The 22,135-nt window shown below is 42.9% G+C and overlaps 1 protein-coding gene and 1 long non-coding RNA gene across 5 annotated transcripts in view; one reads left to right on the top strand and one right to left on the bottom strand.

Annotated features, from left to right (window-relative positions):
- The window catches only part of LOC115289331 (basic immunoglobulin-like variable motif-containing protein), a 75,701-nt gene that overhangs the window by 9,345 nt on the left and 44,221 nt on the right, over positions 1–22,135 (top strand). For all 3 annotated transcript variants that reach the window (XM_029936458.1, XM_029936457.1, XM_029936456.1), the window contains exons 3-6: positions 3,321–3,447; positions 13,114–13,209; positions 14,441–14,545; positions 14,759–14,853. In XM_029936458.1, coding sequence (XP_029792318.1) covers positions 3,321–3,447; positions 13,114–13,209; positions 14,441–14,545; positions 14,759–14,853 — 423 coding nt within the window. The remainder of the gene's footprint in view (positions 1–3,320; positions 3,448–13,113; positions 13,210–14,440; positions 14,546–14,758; positions 14,854–22,135) is intronic.
- Positions 18,551–22,135, bottom strand: part of LOC115289332 — a 16,455-nt gene continuing 12,870 nt past the window's right edge. The window contains exons 3-4 of one of the 2 annotated variants that reach the window (XR_003907567.1): positions 20,757–20,881; positions 18,551–19,160 (exon numbers count right to left, since the gene is read on the bottom strand). This is a non-coding gene — a long non-coding RNA (uncharacterized LOC115289332). Of the gene's footprint in view, positions 19,161–20,538; positions 20,692–20,756; positions 20,882–22,135 lie in introns of those variants that run through there. The other variant, XR_003907566.1, reaches the window with a different exon arrangement.

Here is a 22,135-nt window from a genome sequence, read left to right as displayed (position 1 = left end):
GGCTCTGAGCTGGCAGCACAGAGCCCAAATGCGGGGCTTCAACTCACCAACAGTGAGTTTATGACCTGAGCCAAAATTGGACACTCAACCGACTAAGCCAATCAGGGGCCCTCTTTTTTTTTTTTTTTAATTCTTTTTTGTTGAGAGAGAGAGAGCGTGCAAATGAGGGAGAGGCAGAGAGAAAGAAAGAATCCCATGAGGGGCACAGAGAGCGAGCGAGGGAGAGAGAGAGAAGTGGGGGGCTTACCCACAGTGGGGCTCACACTTCCCAGCCATGAGATCAAGACCTGAGCTAAAGTCTGATGCTTGACTGATAGACCCACCCAGGTGCCCCTGTAATACCCACTTTAAAATCCTTATCTGGGGGCACCTGGGTGGCTCAGTTGGTTAAGCGTCCGACTTTGCCTCAGGTCATGATCTCAGGGTTCGTGGGTTCAAGCCCTGCATCGGGCTCTGTGCTGACAGCTCAGAGCCTGGAAGCCTGCTTCAGATTCTGTATCTCCCTCTCTCTCTGACCCTCCCCTGCTGATGCTGTCTCTCTCTGTCTCTCAAAAATAAATAAAACACATAAAAAATTTAAAATCCTTATCTGTCGGGGTGCCTGGGTGGCTCAGTCAGTTAAGATCTCTGCTCAGGTCTTGATCTCAGGGTTATGAGTTCAAGCCCCATGTTAGGCTCCGTGCTGAGTGTGAAGCCTACTTAAGATAAGATAGAATCCTTATCTGCCAGTTTTAAAATCTGGGTCATCTCGGAGTTGGTCTTATCTCTTATCTTTTCTCCTGAGAATGTGTCATGTCTTCCAGTTTCCTCACATACTCAAGAATTTTGGATTGTATGCTGGGTGTTGGAAATGTGTTGATTTTGGATTCTTGTATATTCCTCCAAGGAGCACTTTATTTCAAGCGTGCTCATTTGTTTGTTTTTAATTTTAGCAGCAACACATTTGGATTGACTAAATCCACAAATCCTGTCTCTTAAGGACATTTGAAATCTCTGTCCAACATGTTTTGGCCTTAGCTGTGCTTTTGGGGTCTGCTCCATGTACGTATGGTTTGGGGGTCAGCCTAAGATTGGGGCCACATTTATGCACAGAATGTGAGTCTCCCCTTTTCTGGCTCTTTTATTTTTGGGGGTGCCCACCCTCACTTTCCAGTGACAGTGATTGCCCCAAACTCTCTCCTGTGGTTCCTCAAGTCAAAAAGGTGCCAGACATTCCCCTTTCTGCCCTCCTCAGACCTTTCTCTAGAAGGCAGTGTGGCGAGCAGAGGTAGGTGTGTATGTATGTGTTTCTTCTGTTGGCGCTCTCTGGTTGCGTTGTGGGTGGGGTGGAACGGAAGAAGGAACACGATTATGACAAACAGCAGCTGCCAGAGGTTCCTGGGGCTGATGAGCTGACGAGACAGAGGGTTGAGGTATGGGTCTGTGGTGTTCTCCTCCCCCACATAGCTTCCACTTTGCCAGAACTCTCCCTGCTCTTGAACTGAGTGGCATTTTGCCCATCTGGCAGTAGGTGGATTTCACGAAGGAGGCTTTTTTGGAACACACACTAATGTAGCCCAGGGGGCTCCTAGGGGTGAAGTTCAAAGGGACGGAGGGCAGGCGCAGGTGAGCCTCAGAGGAGAGTATGTGGGTCCGGACCACTGTGGGGGGCGCTGAGGGCACGGATTAGCACGCTTCGTTAGCCTCTCAGATTTTAAGTGGCTGGGCAAACCGTGTAGGGCATTAAGGGATATTGTGCAGGGAAGACGTCGGAAGAAATGCTGAAAGTACTCCTTCTCACTCCCTAAGATTTATTTTATTAGCGGAAGAAACTTGTCAGAATGAGACTCAGCTCAAGTCTGCCAGCGGGTGGTTGTTCAGCACGGTGGAAATGTTGTGTTCCCTGTGAAGACTTCAGAAAGCCAGAGGGAATGGGGAAAAACTGGGTTCTGGATATTATGGTGTTTGTCATTATGACATCTTAGAGAAACGAGAGAAATCCCCTGTGTCACCATAGGTTCTGAGTTCCTGCTGGTTTTGGTTTTACTGACGGGCCAATGAAACGAGCCCCTTTCCACCTCTGTTTTCTAGATCTATCCCTCTACAGTCATGTTTTATCATTACGAATAACTCATAAAATAAAATATTAGCTCTTAGTTTTTATAACAGGTTTGATGATTTCATTGAAAATGTAGTATGTGTGAAAATTATTGAGGTATTTGAGCATAGCTGTGTGAAATGTTAATGGTTATTTAGTGACATGAAACTTGGATGTTACTTATTAATATATTTAAGTTTTAATTTAAATTCCAGTCAGTTACCAGTGTAATATTAGTTTCAGGCACACAATGTCGTGATTCAGCATGCCGCGCCTCACCTGGCCCTGCTCTCTGCAAGCGTTCTCCTTAATTCCCATCACCTCCTTCACCCATGCCCCTACCCACCTCCCTTCTGGAAACCATTAGTTTGTTGCCTCTAGTTCAGATTTTAATTAAATATTTTTTTTTATCACCTGAACAATCCATTAGCATGGTTCAGAACCAAAAAAGTGTAAGGATTAAAGAGTGCAATGTCTCGTTTTCAGCTTTATCTTCTTTTTGTCTAGCTTCCAATTCCCCTCCCCCTTATGGGACCACTGCTACTTGCTTTACGTGTCTTTTGGAGAGTGGTTGTGTGTGTGTGTGTGTGTGTGTGTGTGTGTGTGTGTGCGCGCGCGTGCATGCACTCGTGTGTGCTTGCATGCGTGTGTGTGTGTGTGCACACTTAAGTGCACACACACACACACACACACACACAGAAAGAAGACTTTGTTTTCTGTTCTAATTCCTGGTGCTGAAATCACATTTTAATAATGTACATGTGAGCATCGTTCTTAATCTACTTTGTGGTCTCTGTAAGGCCTGGAGATATTTTTAAGTATCACATCATTGCATTATTGGATCTCGTGCTTTTACTTTCTTAACAGAGTTGCATTAATGTTTTATTGTTTTGTAGAAAGGGATTCATTTTCTGGAAGGCGGTCTGGTTAAATATTTTACTGTTGGGAATTTGATTTTCTAAACCAAAGATTTTGTGCTTCTTTTCCTAGCTAAGCGACTAGATCAGGAGTCGGAATGTAAGAATCTAATAGGAACCAACACGCGTGGTTGCTTAAACTTGTTTTTATTCTTGCTCTTTAAGCTAGGGGAGGAGTCTTGAAGATATGTGTCTTTTCTTCAACATGTTTGCAAGTATAATTTGAGAGGTAGTGGTGATTACTTTTTGTTACATAATTAATAGTTCTTCCATGATGGCTTATTTCTTCTGGAGCATTTTGCTTACTTTATATTCTTGCGTTCTAGGCAATGTAAAGAAACAAACTTGCAAGAAAAAAACTTCAGACAAAAAAGGAAGACATCAAAGGGAGTGGCCTCAGTATTCTCCTCTTGAAGATATTAAGCAGCGGAAAGTATTAGATCTCAGAAGATGGTAATCTCTAAAAATTGACCCTTTTCCTTAACCACCCAGTACCATTGTCATACTTAATAAAGTTAACAGTGTTTCCCTAGTATCTGATTCCTAGCCTAAGTTTAGGTTTTCCAGAATGTTTTGAAGTATTTTCACACCTGGCTGTTCGTTGTGGTTCCCAACCACAAACCACACTTTGTGTTTGCTTGCTGTGGCTTGTATGTCTCTCTTAATCTAGAACAATCTCTTACCTCACTACCCTCACTTTTTTTTTTCTAAATTCTAGGAGACTGACTTAAAAAAAAGTTATTATTTGAGAGAGCGTGGAGAAGGGGCAGAGAGAAAGGGAGAGAAGAAGAGAGGTAGAGAGAGACAATCCCAGGCAGGCTCCACGCCATCAGCAGAGCCTGACAGCGAGGCTCCATCTCACCAACAGGGAGATCGTGACCTGAGCCAAAGTCAAGAGTCTTACGCTTAACTGATTGAGCCACCCAGGCGCCCCTAGGAGATCGACTTCTTAAAGAGACTTGGCCAGATATCTTGTAGAGTGGCCTACCTTCTGGATTTGTCTGATGCCCCCCCCACCCCCCCGTTGTCTAAATTATTTCTGTGGCCTCAGTATTTCCTGAAAGCTGGAAGGTAGACAGGCAGACCTGGTGTAGACGCTGGGGAACATTTTAGGCAGCAGCACTGCCCTCGGTGACCGCGGTCTCCCCAGCGCCTCACACCAGCCCATCCCGTAGGAGATGCCAAGACTGGTCATTGGATTTAGGCAGTGACAGCGTCAGCCCACATTGGCAAGTTCTGTTTTTTCCCCTTCTGCGACCCTCACATAATTGGTGGGCAGACAGTGGCCTCAGGCTAATATCCTGTCCCATTAACTCTTCACCTGGTGGTTTTAGCCAAACAATTGATGATTGTGACCCGAATCCTTGCTGGAAAATGGTGAAATTTCAAATTTCTTTCATGTCTTCTCCCTTTATTAGCTGACAGTCTCCTAATAGGAGCTTTCACTCATCAACTGCGGCTATTTGGTTACCTTAGAATGCAGTTCCTATTTGAAAGAAAAAAATGTTTAATTAATGATAACTTTATCATAGACTAGTCTATGATTGGAGATTTAAAAATTTTTTGTGTGAGGTTTAAAAAATATTAGACTTTATCACTTATTTCATAAATATCGGACCCTTCACTGTGGGCAGAGAGTACAGAGATGCACAAAACACGGAATTTGTTTTCTCAAGGTTTAACATCTATGTGAGAAATGGGGACTAAGAACAATATAAAATATTGCAGGCAATTTGTCAGATGAAGGGTATGAATAAACTACCAACATGAGAGGAAATAATGATCATCAAAAGGCTTCCCTCAGGAGCTGGGTCTTAAGAGAGGAGGTCTGAGGGCATGGAGGGTCTAGCGGTCTTTGCATGGATGGTGGGCGGGGGTCTTGCACGTTGGTAATGAAGATTAGACAGGCTTGTCTGGAGTGAAGCTCAGAGAAGCTAAGAAGCTTACCTAACATCACATGGTGAAGAAGTAGATCTTGCATTAAAACTGAAGAGAGCCAGACTCCAAAGTTCATCTTCTTTCTTTGTAACCTGTCATGATCTGTATCTTGGACAGCAGGCTAAGGATTTAGATTTTTTTTGTTCCTGACAAGAAGATTAGAGATAAGCCATTGATGGATTTCTTAACAAAAGGGTATTTTAAAAGATTAATTGGTGGTAATAAGTATGTAGATTGGGTTGGAGAATGTTGCAGAATCTGGTCTGGATCACCCAGCGGGAGAACCAAGCGGCATTCGGAGATCTTGGAAGGGAGGAGGTTTATTTTACATCGGTGGGCTCAGAGGAGGTCATTCTCCAGAGGTCTGAGCCCAGAGCATCAGCAGAGGGAGTAATTTATAGCCTGTTACTTCCCCGTTCCTCATTAATGTATGAGACAAGCAGGGTGGGAAGAAGAACCCAGAATAGGGAGCCTTTGATCAGAGACAGGTATTTCCTGATCAGTCCTGTTGGCCATCTTAAACAGACTTTTCCCTATCAAGAAGAGACACTAGAATCAAAAACAGTTATTTTAGTTTCTTTGGAGAAAGCCTTTGCCCATTTTTGCTTCTAATCCCGTAGACCTCAGATTTGTTTTAATAACACATTTGGGTCATTGTATTTTAGTAGTATAATGTGTGAACCCATCAAGGCTTGGATGAGGCAGGATAGCTGGGAGAAATAACCTGAGGGGAGACATTGTCTGGATGACAAACTAATTTCCCACTGAGGATATTACAGGATTAGGGTTGGAATGGAAACACCCGTAGGAGATGGTAGAAAGCCAGTAAAAGTTTTAGGCTGGGCATGGACGAGACCAGTAAACAAGTTTGGATTGATGAAGAAATACGGAAAATCTTAAGGGTGTCTAGGCGTGATCCTAAGGCTTTGTGAAGAGGTGTTTCAGATGGAAGTTGGAGATTTAAATATGACAGAGTAAGGTCTGTTGACTCTATTCCTTCCCTCTGTCAGGGAGGTAGACGTTCCTCTGCCCTTCAAGGCTCTTCTAGCTGGACTTAGAATCAAATTGACCTAAGACAGATTAATAGGAGAAAATTGAATTTAGTAACATATGTACAGGGAATTCACCCAGACATGGAAATTCCAAAGACCATGAGGGAACATGGAGCTTATGTGAGCTGAGGAGAGGAGTGGGAGCCTGAGGATCAGCGGAGGAAGGCTATTAGCAGGGAAAAGAAAGGAGATGTTTTGAAAAACAGATTGTCCTATTAAGCAGATAAGCTTCTCAGGGAAAGGGACGTTCCTGTCAGTAGCTCTCTTCCTGATAAAGCAGGCACTTGATGGGGGAGATAAAGAGCTTTTTCTGAATCTGTGGGTTTGCATTGCTTTCAACTCAAAATAACGTTCATGCCAAAGTGGCCCATGTTGGCGTGGCCCGGCCTTGGCCCCTATGCTTCAAACCCATGGAAACAATAGCAAGAAAATAAAAATAGGGAAAAACTCTATCTTCCCTGAAACAGAGAATTAACATTTCTAAACCATAGGCTCTACTACATGGTTCTCAAATCCTGTGCACTCTGGGTGGACAGCAGGAGGCCACCAAGAGCTGCAAAGACTACTGCTGGCCTCAAACAGTGCAGTTTCCCTAAAGTTCATGTGGCAGCCCTGAAACCATCCAGTGACCCAATGGTTAGCCCTAGGGGTGCGAGCCGCCCCCCCAGTGCAGAGACATCGGAGTTCTTGGTGGAGATCCAGCTCAGCACTACAGATGTGCAGTGGGGGTTGTGGAGGGAAACATCCGGTGGTCTGATCGCCACTGGGTTATGTTTTCCCCTGATTTCCAGCTGAGAACCGTGCCTCTAGTGAATTTCTGGGAAGGTGGTGAGGACCAGAGTGGAATGTAGGCCACACACTTCCTGATTTCAAAACATCCAGAGCTACGTAATCAAAACAGTGCGGTCCTGGCATAAAGACAGATATGTAGACAAATGGGTCAGAGTAGAAAGCCCAGAAAGAAACACTCTTGTAAATGGGCAAACAATCTTCAGTATACCCACTTGCGAAAGAATGAACTTGACCCTTGCTTGTCACCATACACAAAAGTGAACTCAAAACAGATTAAAGACATAAATGTAAAGGCCTAAAACTATAAAACTAGAAGAAAACATAGAGGGAAATTTCATGACATTCAATTTGACAATTATATCTGAGATATGACATCAAAAGCACAGGTAACCAAAGTAAAAATAGACAAAGGGGGTCACACCAAGCCTTAAAAAACTTCTGTGCATCAAAGGAAACCATCAAAAAAGTGAAAAGGCATCCTATAGAATGGGAGAAAATATTTGCAGATCATACATCTGATAAGGGGTTAATATCCCGACTATGTAAAGGACTCCTACAATTCAACAACAACAAAAGTACCAAAGAACCCAATTAAAAAGTGGGCAAAGGACTTGAACAGACATTTCTCCAAAGAATATGTGAATGGCCAGCAAGCGCACAAAAAGATGCTCAACACCATTAGTCGTCAGAGAAATGGCAAATCAAAATTGCAATACAATATTTCCTCCCACCCATTAGGATGGCCACTGTCCAAAAAGCCAGAAAATAATAACAGTTGGCAAGAACATGGAGAAATCAGAACTTTTGTGTGCTGTTGGTAGGAATATAAAAATCTAAAATAGGACAGCACCTATGGAAAATAGTGTGGAAGTTTCTCAAACAGTTAAAAATAGAATGTGTGTTGTGGGCTGAATGTTTGTGCCTTCACCCCCAATTCACATATTGAAATCCTAACCCCCAATGTGATGGAATTAAGGGGGGGGCCTTTGGGAGGTGACTGGGTCATGAAGGGGGAGCCCCCGTGGATGGGATCAGCGCCTTGTAAGGGACAGGAAGAGGGAGCTTGTTCACTCCTGTCTCTGCTCCACCATGTGAGGACGCAACGAGGGGATGGTCATAGGCAGCTTCTCACCAGACACTGGATTCGCTGGCATCTCAGTTCTGGACTTCTTAGCCTCCAGAACTGTGAGAAGTAGATAAGTGTTTGTTGTTGAAGCCACCAGGTCTGTCATAATTTCTTACAGCAGCCTGGGCTGAGTAAGACACCATGTGATTCAGTAATCCCACTTCTGGGTATAGATATCCAAAAGAATTGAAAGCAGGATCTTGAAGAGATATTTGCACACTATGTTTATGGCCACACTATTCACAGTAGCTGAGAAGGGGAAGTAGCCCAAGTGTCCATTGATAGTTGACAGGATAAAGAAAATGTGGTATATGCACATGATGGAATATTAATTCAGCCTTAAAATAGAAGGAATTCTGACACATGCTACAGTGTGGATGAGCTTTGAGGACATTATGCTAGGTGAAATAAGCCAGACACAGAAAGACTAATAATGTGTGATTCCATTTAGAAGAGGAACTTACCAGTTGTCAAAATCCAAGAGACACAATGTAGATTGGTGGTCACCAGTGACAAAAAGATAAATACTGTGTGATTCCATTTATACAAAGTATAAAGTAGTCAAACTCATAAAAACGGAAAGTTGAATGGTGTTTGTCAGAGGCTGGGCTGGGGGAGGGGAAAAGGGGGTTGTCCAGTGGGTGTAGAGTTACAGTCTTGCAAGATGGAAAAGTTCTAGAGATCTCTTTCACAACACTGTGAAATTAGTTAACAGTACTCAACTGTACCCTTAAAAACTGGTGAAGATGGTAAATTTTGTTTTGTGTTCTTACCATAATTATAAAAAAAAAACAAAAATGAGGGGCAGACCTGACAAATTGGATGATGGGGTGTTGAACAGAGCAAACAACTCTTCAGTGATAATCAGCTTTATTCAGGATGAGTAAAGACAGAAGAAGCAACTTGATATGTATGTATAAAAGTTGCAAATAAAAATGGGCAATGGAAGAAGGCATATACATCTTTGGAATTCAGAAGAAGCCCTTTATATTGAAAAAGTTGTAATTCATACAGTTTTTCAAGATGAAGTCAAAGAAGAGATTATAAGACTATAGTAGGGAGATCATTGACAGGCCCATGGAAAGAAGTGGAGGACAGTCATTGCACATTAGTAGCAAGGAAAAAAACACAAAACCCAACCCAGTGAGAAACATAATTAAGTCAATGGTGAGTCAGTGTGAGGAAATTGCACAAAACCCAAATGGAAAAGAACAAAAATATATAAAAATGATACTGGGATGCCTGACTGGCTCAGTAGGCAGAGCGTGTGAATCTTGAGCTCAGGGTTGTGGGCTTGAGTCCCACATTGGCTGTAGAGATGACTTAAAAATAAAATCTTAAAAAAAAAGATAACTATGGGTAATTGACAGAAGTTCCCAATATCACTAACTGGTATTCCTGAGGAAGAGATCAGAACAGATAGGGAAAAAATGTATTAAAAGACACAACTGGAAGGAATGTTCCCAAAGTAAGGAAAGGCTAGAGTCTGCAGATTTGAAAAGGTAAACTGTGTCCCATGAAAGCAAAACTGACACAGACTGATCAGCACCAAGGCATGTTCTGGTGGAGTTACTGAAGGTCAAGCAGGAGGAGTCATGGGCGTTCAGTGCAAAACCAGTGCAAAGGGAAATGATTCCTTTGGTCTCGGTCTTCACAACACGGCAGTACTTGCTGTCAGGTGACAGTGAAGTCTTGTTTGTCAGGAGGGAAAAGGTCACCCACATGTCATATTCACGTTGTTATTTGAGTACGGAAGCAACAGACTCCCAGTCATGCAAGAATCGAGTGGCTGTGACAGCCATGAGCTGTTAGCCATTCAACAAGCAATGCCATCCACCCAAGATAGTGAGGGGAAAAAAAAAATGAATGGAAAAAGCAGCAGGAAACAAGTCATGGCAACTGCTAAGTCCATTTGTTGGAAATGTAGTTGCAGAAAAGAAAGTTGGTGGCAGCTAAGAATACCTGAGCTCCCATGGAAGTTAGCTTCTGAGTTTGAAATATGAGCGCTCTGTAACGCCAACACGTTCTCAAGTCAGGGTCACTTCTGTGGGTGGGAGTTCTTTAAACAGCCTGGGAAAGAGCTGTGCACAGAACCATTCATAATGTGCTCATGGTTTTTTGCCTTTGTGGATGCCAACCAGTTTGTAGTGTTTCTTTCCTGGACGATGATTAGTGTGTGAGTTTCCTAGAGCTACCATCAACTGGCTGGATTAAAACAGCAGAAACGGTCTCATACTTCTGGAGGTTGGAAGTCGGAATCCTGCTGTCGGCAGGGCCACATTCCCTCTGAAATCTGCGGGCTAGACCGCTCATCCTAGCTTCTGGAGCCTTGTTGGCGGTCCTTGGCATTCCTATGTTGCTGCTGCAACACTTCCGTCTCTGCGTTTTCTATTCCCGTGTCTGGGTCTTCACACGGTGCTCTCCTCTCTGTGTGTCCCTTTTTTCTTTATTGTAAGGACACTAGTCATCTTGGATTAAGGGCCCACCCTTACTCTAGTATGACCTCATCTTAATTCTCTCTGCGAAGACCCTATTTCCAAATTAGATTGTGTTCATAGGTCCCTGTGGATAGGACTTCAACATATCTCTTTTTGATTAAAAAATTTTATTTATTTACTTGGAGAAAGAGCACATGCTTGCAAGGGGGGGAGGGAGAGAGAGAATCCTAAGCAGGCTCTATGCTGTCAGTGCAGAGCCCAATGCGGGGCTCAGTTTCACAAACCGTAAGATCATGACCTAAGCTGAAATCAAGAGTTGGATGCCTAACTGACAGAGCCGCCCAGGTGCCCCATGGACTTTAAAGTATCTTTTTAGGTGGGTGCAGTTCAGTCCATAACAATTCCTGTATTATGTGGCTACATAACCATATAGTTAAGAAACCATAATCATCTTTTGTATCTTAGTGCTAAAGGTTCAACCTAGTTTAGCCCCTAGATACAAGGGTCATTATTGATTTATGTATGTGCATTGTGCATATTATGTGCACATATATAAATATACATACCTCTGTAATTTTTCTTGTAATTAATTTTTTAATGTTTATTTCTTGAGAGAGAGAATGCTTGAGCATATGCACAAGCAGGGGAAGGGGCAGAGAGAGAGGGAGAAAGTCCCAAGCTTCCAAGGAGGGGCTCCGTCTCACATTCATGAGATCATGACCTGAGTCTAAATGCAGAGTCAGATGCTTAAACAACTGAGCCACCCAGGTGCCCCTCTTTTTAAATTAATTTTAAGGTAATACTGAAACTGTGTTTAGTGATGATAAATTTTGTTTCTCCTTTTTGTTTTGGCCACTATTAGCACCTTCATTAGAAAGCAGTTGGGAGGGTGCCTGATTTGCTCAGTTGGTTAAGTGTCCAACTTCAGCTCAGGTCATGATCTCACAGTCTGTGAGTTCGAGCCCCACGTGGGGCTCTGTGCTGACAGCTGAGAGCCTGGAGCCTGCTTCGGATTCTGTGTCTCCCTCTCTCTCTGCCCCTCCTCTACTCACTCTCTGCCTCTCTGTCTCACTCTCTCAATAATAAGTAAATGTTAACAACAAAAAAAAGAGGAAAGCAGTTGGGAGCTGTGCCTGGCTGACTCAGTTAGTAGAGCCTGTGACGCTAGATCTTAAGGCTGTGGGTTTGAGCTTCACGGTGCAGAGATTACTTAAAAAGAAAGAAAGAGGGGCGCCGGGGTGGCTCAGTCAGTTAAGCATGTCAGCTGTGCTGACAGCTCAGAGCCTGGAGCCTGCTTTGGATTCTGTGTCTTCCTCTCTCTCTGCCCCTCCCTTGATCACAGGGTCTCTTTCTGCCTCTCAAAAATTAATAAAGTGTTAAAAAATTTTAAAAAGCAGGCAAGCAGTTAGGAAAAGGTAATTGGAAAGCCAATATTTCTTTTTTTAAAAAATTTTTTTTCACTATATTTTTATTTATTTATTTTTAATTTTCTTATGGTTTTTATTCATTTTTGAGAGACAGAGACAGTGCGAGCAGGGGAGGGTCAGAGAGAGAGGGAGACACAGAATCTGAAGCAGGCTCCAGGCTCTGAGCTGTCAGCACAGAGCCCGACGTGGGGCTCAAACCCATGAACCCTGAGATCATGACCTGAGCCAAAGCCGGATGCTCAACCGACTGAGCCACCCAGGTGCCCCCCCCCCTTTTTTTTTAATTTTTAAAAATGTTTATTTTTGAGAGAGAGATACAGCATGGGCAGGGGAGGGGCAGAGACACAGAATCTGAAGTAGGATTCAGGCTCTGAGCTGTCAGCACAGAGCCCAATGTGAGGCTCAAACCCACAAGCTGTGAGATCATGACCTGAGCAAAAGTCAGACAGTTAATTGACTGAGCCACCCAGATGCCCCACTATTTTTTTTTTTTTGAATCGAATAGACTGCTTCTTTTCTCCTCTGTTCATGTTAGCTGCAGTCACTTCTTTTGACACATGACTGGAAAATTGTCTGGGTCACTCAGTGCAGTTAGATTGTGCCGTGGATGGATTTTGTGCTACACTTTAAAATACTTTGATACGGGGCATCTGGGTGGGTGAGTCAGACTTTGGCTCAGGTCATGATCTCACGGCTCGTGCCTTTGAGCCCCACGTCTGCTCTATGCTGAAAGTGTGGAGCCTGCTTCTGATCCTGTGTCTTTGCCTCTCTGTGCCTCTCCCAGCTCACATTCTTTCTCTCTCTCAAGAGTAAAAATAAAATAAAATAAAATTCTAAAAAAAAATTCTGTGTGACAGTGGAACTGCTGATAAAACCCAAGGGTTTTAGTTGGATACAGTGGGTGATAAATGGGTGTTTTTTAGTCTGAGTGGAAGAATCTCTGAAAAGCTGATACATGGGGAGAATGCTTTGTTTCATTTCTCTGGTAGTTTTGAAGTTGCAAATGATCATGTATGCAGCTCAACTAGGAGCTTACACTGAAATTTTAGTAGCTGGTATCTGCATTTATGTATTTTCTTTTTTTCTATTGGTTTTGGATAACATCTACTTTAACTCATGGTTAGTTGAAGTTAGCTAACTTTATTAAACTGGATGGTTTGTTGTTGCTCTGCATTTATGATATATTTAGTAAATACAAACATATTTTAGGTGGGTAAAGATTTTGCCTTGGCTTTAATGAGAGAAGTGTTCATTTTGTTAACACATTTAGTTGCCACGGGTGCTGTGTTTCTGTGTGCGTATTTTGTGTTCACGCGAGTGAAGAACACTATCTTCCGGGTTCTCAGGTACTGCGTAAGCCGACCGCAGTATAAGACCTCCTGTGGCATCTCCTCACTAATCTCCTGCTGGAACTACTTGTACAGCACAATGGGAGCTGGAAAGTAAGTGGGTTCATTTATTGGTATCGCGAAACCCCCGGTTCAAAAGTTACTTGGTGTTGCTTTTTCTATAATTGGAGATTTCTTTTTAATTTTTAATTTTTACTATTTTTAGAGTGGGGGAGGGGCAGGGGGAGAGAGAGTGAGAGCGAGAGTGAGAGTGAGAGAGAGAGAGAGAGAGAGAGAGAATCTTGAGCAGGCACCATGCAGGGCTCAATCCCACAATCCTGAGAGCCTGACCTGAGCCAAAATCAAGAGTCGGGACACTCAACCAACTGAGCCACCCAGGCGCCCCTGTCGTTGAACATTTTTAAAAATAGATTTTTCATAAATTGAGAAAAGTTGCTATATTTTTATAAGCCTTTAGCTGGAAATAATAAATATGCATTATTGTGACAAAATAAAAATGAAAAATACAGTCGACACTTAGACAATGCAGGGGTTAGGGCAGTCTAAACTCTACATATTACTTTTGACTCCCCCAGAACTTAGCTACCAGTGGCTTACTGTTGACCAGAAACCTTACCAATAAACAGTAGATGAACACATATTTTGTATGCAGTATGTATTATATACTCTATTCTTTTTTTTAAATGTTTTATTTATTTTTGAGAGAGAGAGACAGAGCATGAGCAGGGGAGGGGCAGAGAGAGAGGGAGACACAGAATCTGAAGCAGGCCCCAGGCTCTGAGCTGTCAGCATAGAGCCCAACGTGGGGCTCAAACCCATGAACTGTGAGATCACGACCTGAGCCAAAGTCGGCCGCTTAACTGACTGAGCCACCCAGGCGCCTTTACTGAATTCTTATAATAAAGTAAACTAGAGAACAAAAATGTCATCAAGAAATTCATTAAGAAAGAGAAAATACATTTATAGTACTACACTGTATTTATCAAAAAAATCTGCGTGTAAGTGGACTTGCACAGTTCAAACCCACATCGTTCAAACTGTGTTACTGTATTACTCACGTTGCTTACCAGTCAGACGGAAGACACTTGTCGGGATGAGCACTGGGGGTTATACATAGGGAATGAGTCCCTGGAATCTACTCCTGAAATCATTAAATTCTAAAAATTATAGTTGCACTACATGCTAACTAACTTGGATGTAAATTAAAAAATAACAACAACCACAACAAAACAAAAACCAAGTCAGGCGGACACATGAACATTGAGATAGGTTATTATTCGCATGTGATTGGACTGTAAAATGAAGGGCAATGTTTCTTTTGCAGCCTTCCACCTATTACCCAGGAAGAAGCTTTACATATTCTGGGCTTTCAACCTCCATTTGAAGATATTAGGTTTGGCCCGTTCACTGGAAACACGACACTCATGAGGTAGGAAGTGCTGGCTTACAGACGCTGCCTTCTCTCTAGCTCTGCAGAACAGGAGTGCCGTGGGTGTGGGCTGAAAACCGGGTTTCCAGCTGCCGGGCCCCCACCTCTAGGGGCTGTGCCCGACTTGGGTGCTGCCCGCATTTCTCCGGAAGGCACCGATGGGGTCTGGGCTCTGGAAATGCTGCTCTGAGCGCCTGTTCTTGTCGTCTGCAGGTGGTTTAGGCAAATCAACGACCACTTTCACGTCAAAGGATGCTCGTATGTGCTGTATAAGCCCCACGGGAAGAATAAAACAGCCGGAGAAACGGGTAGGTGAACGCACGGGAGAGTGTTACACACACACACACACACACACGCACGAGTGCTTTAGGATCGGTCGCAAAGACTGGCTGACTTGATGAGTGGGGCGTAATGTAAACCCTAAAAACAGTCTTTACATTTATATGTCTTTATCCAAGGGGGAAAAGTAATCGATTTCTGGAGGGTGCTTTTCCATAGACTGGTGAACAGTTTTAGTTCTCCTCATCGGTGTGTGTGGTGTGTGTGTGCGTGCGTGTGTGCGCGCGTGCATGTGTGCTTGCATGCTGGTAAAACTCTTTCGGGAAGAAACATGGAATTTGTAGCTCCTCTTCCTAAAAAGGAAGGCCAGGATCGTAGGCTATTTCATGTTAGGCCTATATGATAACATCTAATAACAGGATAATGGGCTTTGAAGGGGATGAAGTTCCGTGATAGGGTAGTCTTGGCTGTCCCAGAGAGTAACTGATTTTAAGGACTGTTTAGTTATATGCTAGTTATATTTGACAGATGAACGGGAGGAAGCCGGTTTATTAACGTGTACGGCTCACCTTGCGGGGAGAGAAGCCTCGCTGAAAAGTGGCTCGGCGTGGCGGCCTACGACAGCTTACGTTCTCTCTGCCACGTTCTCTCTGCCACATTTGCAGAGAAGTGACCGGGACAAAGGAAGGCCGTTTTCGGTGCCCAGGGCAGCAGACCGCGGGAAGGTGACAAACATGGGAAGGAACTAATGGGGTCCGGTTTGTTTGCAGATCCCTCTGGCACCATCTCTGGGCTGGAGTCTGTCTCCAGTAAAAGAAGAATTTTCATCCTGCCTTTAGGTCAGAGGGGGAGGGTTGAAAGAGCCTTTCCCCACATTTGCGGCTTCTTAATTGCCTTCAGCTCAAAACGGTTATGTCTAAGAGGCATATTTTGGGTCACAAATTCTGGTTTCCTTCCCTCTCCATCATGGGCATCCTTCCTACAGCCATCCAAGTAGGACTTGTGATGGGGCTTAGCTGAAATCCTCAGGACAAAGGCCTTCCTAAGATCTCTACTTTTATCTCTTTTGTAATCTCTGGAAGTTCTTCAGCTCTGTATTTTAACAGATCTTTTAAATATTTTAACCAGTGTTTTTGTTAAGTCATTGGCAGGGTGATTTAGGGTATATATATCCCAGGGGAAGATAACATGATATATCAGCTTAAAAACTTTATATTGTATGTATTTGGGTTTATTTTCACATTTATGTATGTTCTTTTTATGAAATAGTCCTAAACACAGAATTCTTTGGACAATAATATACCATGGGTATTATCTTATTTCTGTGATTAATTTATGTATTCTGATCAACACCCATTTCCTAAAACCAGATTTATTCCTAGATGTGCATGTAGTCACTAAACCAAGCACCATTTAACTAGCAGTAGTACTGCTTATGGATATATAGTTTTCCATAAGCTGTCATTCAGATTATTGGCTTGACTTTCAACTTGAAAAAAATTTTTATTTTTGAGAGACAGAGAAAGAGAGAGCACGGGTGGGCAAGGGGCAGAGAGGCAGAAGGGGACAGAAGATCCAAGGCAGGCTCTGTCCTGACAGCAGAGAGACCAATGTGCGGCTCGAACTCATGAACTGTGAGATCAAGACCTGAGCCAAAGTCAGATGCTTAATTGACCGAGCCACCCAGGCACCCCTGGCTAGACTTTTTCAAGTTTTTCAAGTTTCTCTGAGAAACTTGAAAGTATGAGTGGGGAAGGGGCAGAGAGAGAGGGAGAGAGGGAGAATCCCAAGCAGGCTTCACGCAGTCAGTGAGTAGAGCCCAATGTGGGTCTCAAACTTATGGAACTGTGAGATCATGACCTGAGCCAAAATCAAGAGTTGGATGCTTAACCAACTGAGCCGCCCAAGGTACTCTGAAAAGATAAATGTTACAAAAAAAGTACCTGCCAGGATGACTATAATTGGCATCAGTGTTACTGGAACATCATTGTCATCAAATAAGTGGGTTTGGGACGCTTGACTTTTTGTGAAAGAAAATGGATAATTTGGCCCCAGCAAAGACCTTTACGTTTATTTTCACAAAATAAGTAGAATCCTTTTCTGGCCCAAAAGATTTGAACAGTCATTCTCTGGTTATTAAAAAGCATAATAATGATCCTGTTCATTAAGTAGTAATTAGTGCTCCGCTGTGGGACTCAGACTCTTCTCTGGGGACATATGTGTGACATGTGACCTGTGACATGTGTGCTCTGTGCCCCAAGAGGTCTGTGTAACCACTTGGATGTGTCCACACTGTGAATCATTAACCTAGAGCAGTGGTTGGCAGACCTTTTCTGTAAATAAGGCAATAATCGGTGGAGAGGATGTCACATGTACGTGTCTGAAACGTTGGAAAAATTCTATAACACAGTTCTCAGGGTGATGTCCCCAGACTGCATTATGTTGGGGCCCTGGGAGATAGCAGCCTGGGACTCAGGATTTCTTTCCTTGCTTTTCTTATTGTCTCTGGATCAGAAGAGGATTTCATCAGAGAAGTTCATGGATTTTGGTCGTATGAATATCAGCAGTATCTAGATAGAGGGGCAGGATCTATGCACAGAAGGGTCAATAAAATTAAAGGGAATCGGCGGAATCACGAAGATTCACAGGAATTATAATATGAAAAAATGTGATATCAGAAAGAATATGATATTAAAGAAGACCTGAGTATCGCAGAAACATCAGTTATATGCATTTAATCAAATAAGAAATGTCATTATTTATTAATGGAATATAAAAAAAATACTAATAGGGCCCGGGAGACAGTTGGTTTGGAAACCACTCTTTTGCAATTTTAAACAATTTTTGTCCAAATGTCCTGTCCCACTTAAGATTTTATGCTGTACTTTTATTAGAAACTCTCATTTACAGATCTTTTGAGGGTTTGTATTCTGTTTTATTTCCTAATAGCCTAGTACATCATGACTTTTTAAATTTAATGATTTGATGTGTAGATTAGCCAGTGCCTTAATAATCTAGGCTGTGTGGCACTGGGCTCTGCGGACGTTTTTACCTGTATGTTTACCTGTATGTTTAAACTTCCTCCAATATACACCAAGTCTTCTTCACTGAGGAGGGTGGTAAACTATAACCTATGCCCCTGCCCCGCCCCCCTTTTCTTGGCGAGGGGAGTAGAATTGCTGCCATTTCTTCCAATGTATTTTAATAATATATATTCACAGTTTTATTTCTGTTTTCATGTTCTGGGTCACAATCCTTGACTCCTATTTCTTTTTTTAATTTTTTATTAAAATTTTTTTAATGTTTATTTATTCATTTTGAGAACAGAGCGGGATGGAGAGGGCAAGCAAGTAAGGGAGGGGCAGAGGGAGAGGGAGAGAGAACACTGAGCAGGCTCCATGATGTCAGTGCAGAGCCCATCATGGGGGTCGAATCCATGAACTCGAGAACATGCCCTGAGCTGATATCAACAGTCAACGCTTAACTGACTGAGCCACCCAGGGGTCTCTCTTTTTCTTTTAAAATAAAGTTTATTTATTTATTTTGAGAGAGAGAGAGAGAGAGAGAGATGATGGAGCAGGGGCAGAGAGAAAGGTAGAAAGAAAGAATCCTAAGCAGGATCCAAGATAACATCGAGGGACTTGACCTCACAAACTGTGAGATCATGACCTGACCCAAGCTGAATCAAGAGTCGGACGCTCAACTGAGTGAGTCCCCCAGGTGCCCCCTGACTATTTTTTTTTTTTCTGTGTGTATTTTCTGAAGAGTAATTGATCTGCTTCCCACCTTGGCATTTCCTGGGCCTCCTCCTCAATAATCAGTTATCCTGCACAAAGCCCTGCTCTTTTGCACTTCTTAATTCCTATAGGACTGATTATTTGCGTTTGTCTTTTGGCACTTGGCAGCCTTACGTTTCATCCTTTTAACGTGTCTGTCCAGCTCTTTGACCATGAGAACTGCCTTCAGTGGCCCTTTGAGTCCGTATATGGTGCCTGTGACCTCGCTCGTGCTGCCTAGACCTTCTGACTGTGCTCAGAGGCAGGGGCGGTACCTGTGTCCCGCTGCAGACCTTCCTGTGCTCCCCCTTTGTGGAAGAAAGTTCAGAGATTGGCTTTTCCCGTTTGTCTCTGTGATGTTCAGTCGTGAAAACCATTGTCACCTGTTGCTGCTCACTTGAAAAATACTTTGAAATGTATATTCTCTTTTTGTTTATGTGATCCTTTAAGGCCTGCTTTCCTGGTACGAGGCTTCTTCGACTTCTTCAACTTTGTAACTCTCCAGTGCTTGCTGACATGCTCATTTCCAGTGGTCCCTCAGTCAGTGGAAACTGAGCGCACTCATGGAATAAAAACAAAATACAGGGATATTGATAAAATTAGCAGATGTAACTGTTGATATGAGGAGAAGTATTTTTTTTCAGAGATGTAACTACGCATAATAAAAGTCTGTGCAGTAAGTTGTCAACCACTAGTTCAAACTAGTGGTTCAGTTTTACCGTTATATTACTACTATTATTATTATTCAGATACCTTACAACTCTTGGTTCACTTAGCTACCAACATTGATGCCATTAATTAATCTTATTTTTTTAAGTTTATGTATTTTGAGAGGGAGAGCACGCAGTGAGGAAGGGCAGAGGGAGAGAGAGAGAGAGAGAGAGAGACAGGTAGACAGACTGAGAATCAATCCCAAGCAGGCTCTGGACTGTCAGTGCGGAGCCTGACGTGGGGCTTGAGCTATGAACTGTGAGATCATGACCTGAGACGAAATCAAGAGTCAGACGCTTAACTGAGCCACCTGGGGGCCCCTCAGTTAGGTTTTTAAAATCAGCTAGCTTAACAGTTACCCTAATGTTCCTGTATGTCGTCTTTATTCTGGTATGTATCATAACTCATTAATTCTGGTTAACAGAGAATGGCTAGCTCTGCTCTATCCCAATGTAACTCACAGATATTCCACCATGGCCGCTGCTGTGAGCTTACGACAGAGCCTTAGCACATCTCGGGTAGATGATGCATTATATTCTGTTCTCCTCATCCACTGGTTTCCCCAATTCTTATTAGACACCGTGGCAGGTAGATCTTTACAGTGATTGGTGCTAAGAAATGCTTCTATTTTAGGAGCTCTTTTGTCCTTGCTTAAAGCATAAAATTGTTAGCATCATTCAAAGCTGATGCAGACTGGCCTTTCACTGCTGTCTTACATGGGCTAACTGTATCTATTTATTTATTATTTAAAAAAATTTTTAAGTGTTTATTTTTGAGAGACAGACAGTCAGACAGAGAGACTGAATTAGAGTGGAGGAGAGGCAGAGAGAGAGGGAGACACAGAATCTGAAGCAGGCTTCAGGCTCTGAGCTGTCAGCACAGAGCTAGATGCAGGGCTGAACCCACAAGCTGTGAGATCAGGACCTGAGCCAAAGTCGATGCTTAAGTGACTGAGCCACCCAGGAGCCCCTGAACCAGTTGTATTTAAAAGATGTCAAGGGAGAAAGAGTCTTGCAGGATGATACTATATTGCTGGATTAATGAATCTGGTTCTTGTCTTTTTTTTTTAAGGATATAGGATTTTTTTTAATGTTTGCTTATTTGAGAAAGAGTGAGAGAGAGCATGTACATGTGCACATAAATGGGGGAAGGGCAGAGAGAGGGGGACAGAGGATCCAAAGTGGGCTCTGTGCTGACGGGAGAGAGCCTGAATTGGAGCTCAAACTCACAAACCGTGAGATGATGAACTGAGCTGAAGTTGGATGCTTAACCGACTGAGCCACTGAGGTGCCCCCTGGTTCTTGTCTTTGAGGGTGTGAAATACATTCTGATGAATTCTTCTAGACTTCTCTGTCGTTTTCCTATAGGTGGTCAGTCAGCCTGTATAGAATAAATACACACTAAAGAAACTCAAAAAACACCAGAGTGGTTACGTATTAACTTACAGTGAGAAATATAATGAACAGAGGCACCAGGATTCTCTTGTCGGCCGCTCAGGAGATCTGCTCCTCACTGTTCATCTGGCCGCTGACTGTCCTAGTTCTTTTCTTCTTCCGTGCAAATCATGGTCCTGCATTTGGAAGGGATTGCTTTTAGAAATTTTTTCAGATTTTTTCTAAAAAAATTCAGATTTTTAGAAATTCTCTGGTCTAGTCTGAACATCGTTCTGAATCTAGTTTCCTTCAGTAACACATGGATAGGTCTTCTCCCAACTAGAAATTACATCTTTGGATGACTACTTCAATGTAGTAAGTACTGCATTTATTGTCTTTTATTTCAGAGGATGACATTTTTCTGACCTTGTCCTGCAATTCTGGGGGTGCCGTACGGTAGGCCTGGCTATGCTATCACACCCTGTATTTTAAAGTAGATTACTTGCTGTTCCCTGATTACATCCCTCCCCTGTAACGATTTTGTTTTTTCCTCATGCCTGTTCCTCTGTCTGGATGGTTGAAATCCTACCACTTTGTGAAGTTCTGTCTTGAATGCCACCCTTCCTGATTCTTCAAACCTGATGTGCTCTTCCTTGTTTGAAATATAAATAGCCCTTTTCTGTGGCGCTGTCTTTTCCCACTCTCTATTAAGGTTACTTGTTTTATCTTACCCTGGGGGCAGCTTCAGGTGCTGTGTATCACTTGCGGTTGCCTGCAGTTCCTGGTATAGTTAGTAGGTGCCCATACCTTGCTTACTGAATTGAATTAAATGAAATTTTCCTTTAACTCTAGACCAGTTTTCAAAATGTGATTCTTGGGCCAATATCAGCATCATCTGCCTAACTTGTTGTACTAATTCTTGGTCCCCACTCCAGACCTACTGGCTCAGACACCCTGGGGTTGGGCACCGGCCATCAGTTGTTTAACAAATCCTGTGTGTCAAGCTTGAGAACTATTGCTGTAGTCTTTCTAAAGAGGCATTATCCAACCTCTCTATCAAGAGCTGGGTCTTCCATTGATAGGAAATACAGTGATTTTCAGGTTGTGCTCAGGTGATCCCTGGGAATCCTATGCAGTTCTCTCCAATAGCGGTGCCTTGGTGCATGGTGGGGAGAGGACTCGGTCTCTAGATTCCCTACTTCCTTTTTTGGCCACAGCATCTTTGCTTTTAGCTTTTTTTATGCACTAGCGTGCGATGTCAACATTCCTTGCACCAGAGTTCCATGTGAAAAACAGTTTGAAAATTATGACATATCAGATAAAGGGCTAATATCGAAAATGTACAAGGAACTCACCAAACTTCACAATCACAAAACAAATAATCCAGTGAAGAAATGGGTAGAAGACATGAACAGACACTTCTCCAAAGAGGACATCCAAATGGCCTACAG

The sequence above is a fragment of the Suricata suricatta genome, chromosome 4 (assembly GCF_006229205.1).
Source record: "Suricata suricatta isolate VVHF042 chromosome 4, meerkat_22Aug2017_6uvM2_HiC, whole genome shotgun sequence".
Taxonomy (NCBI): domain Eukaryota; kingdom Metazoa; phylum Chordata; class Mammalia; order Carnivora; family Herpestidae; genus Suricata; species Suricata suricatta.
Note: the sequence above shows the minus strand (reverse complement) of the source record. Positions and strands in the feature narration are given on the sequence as shown.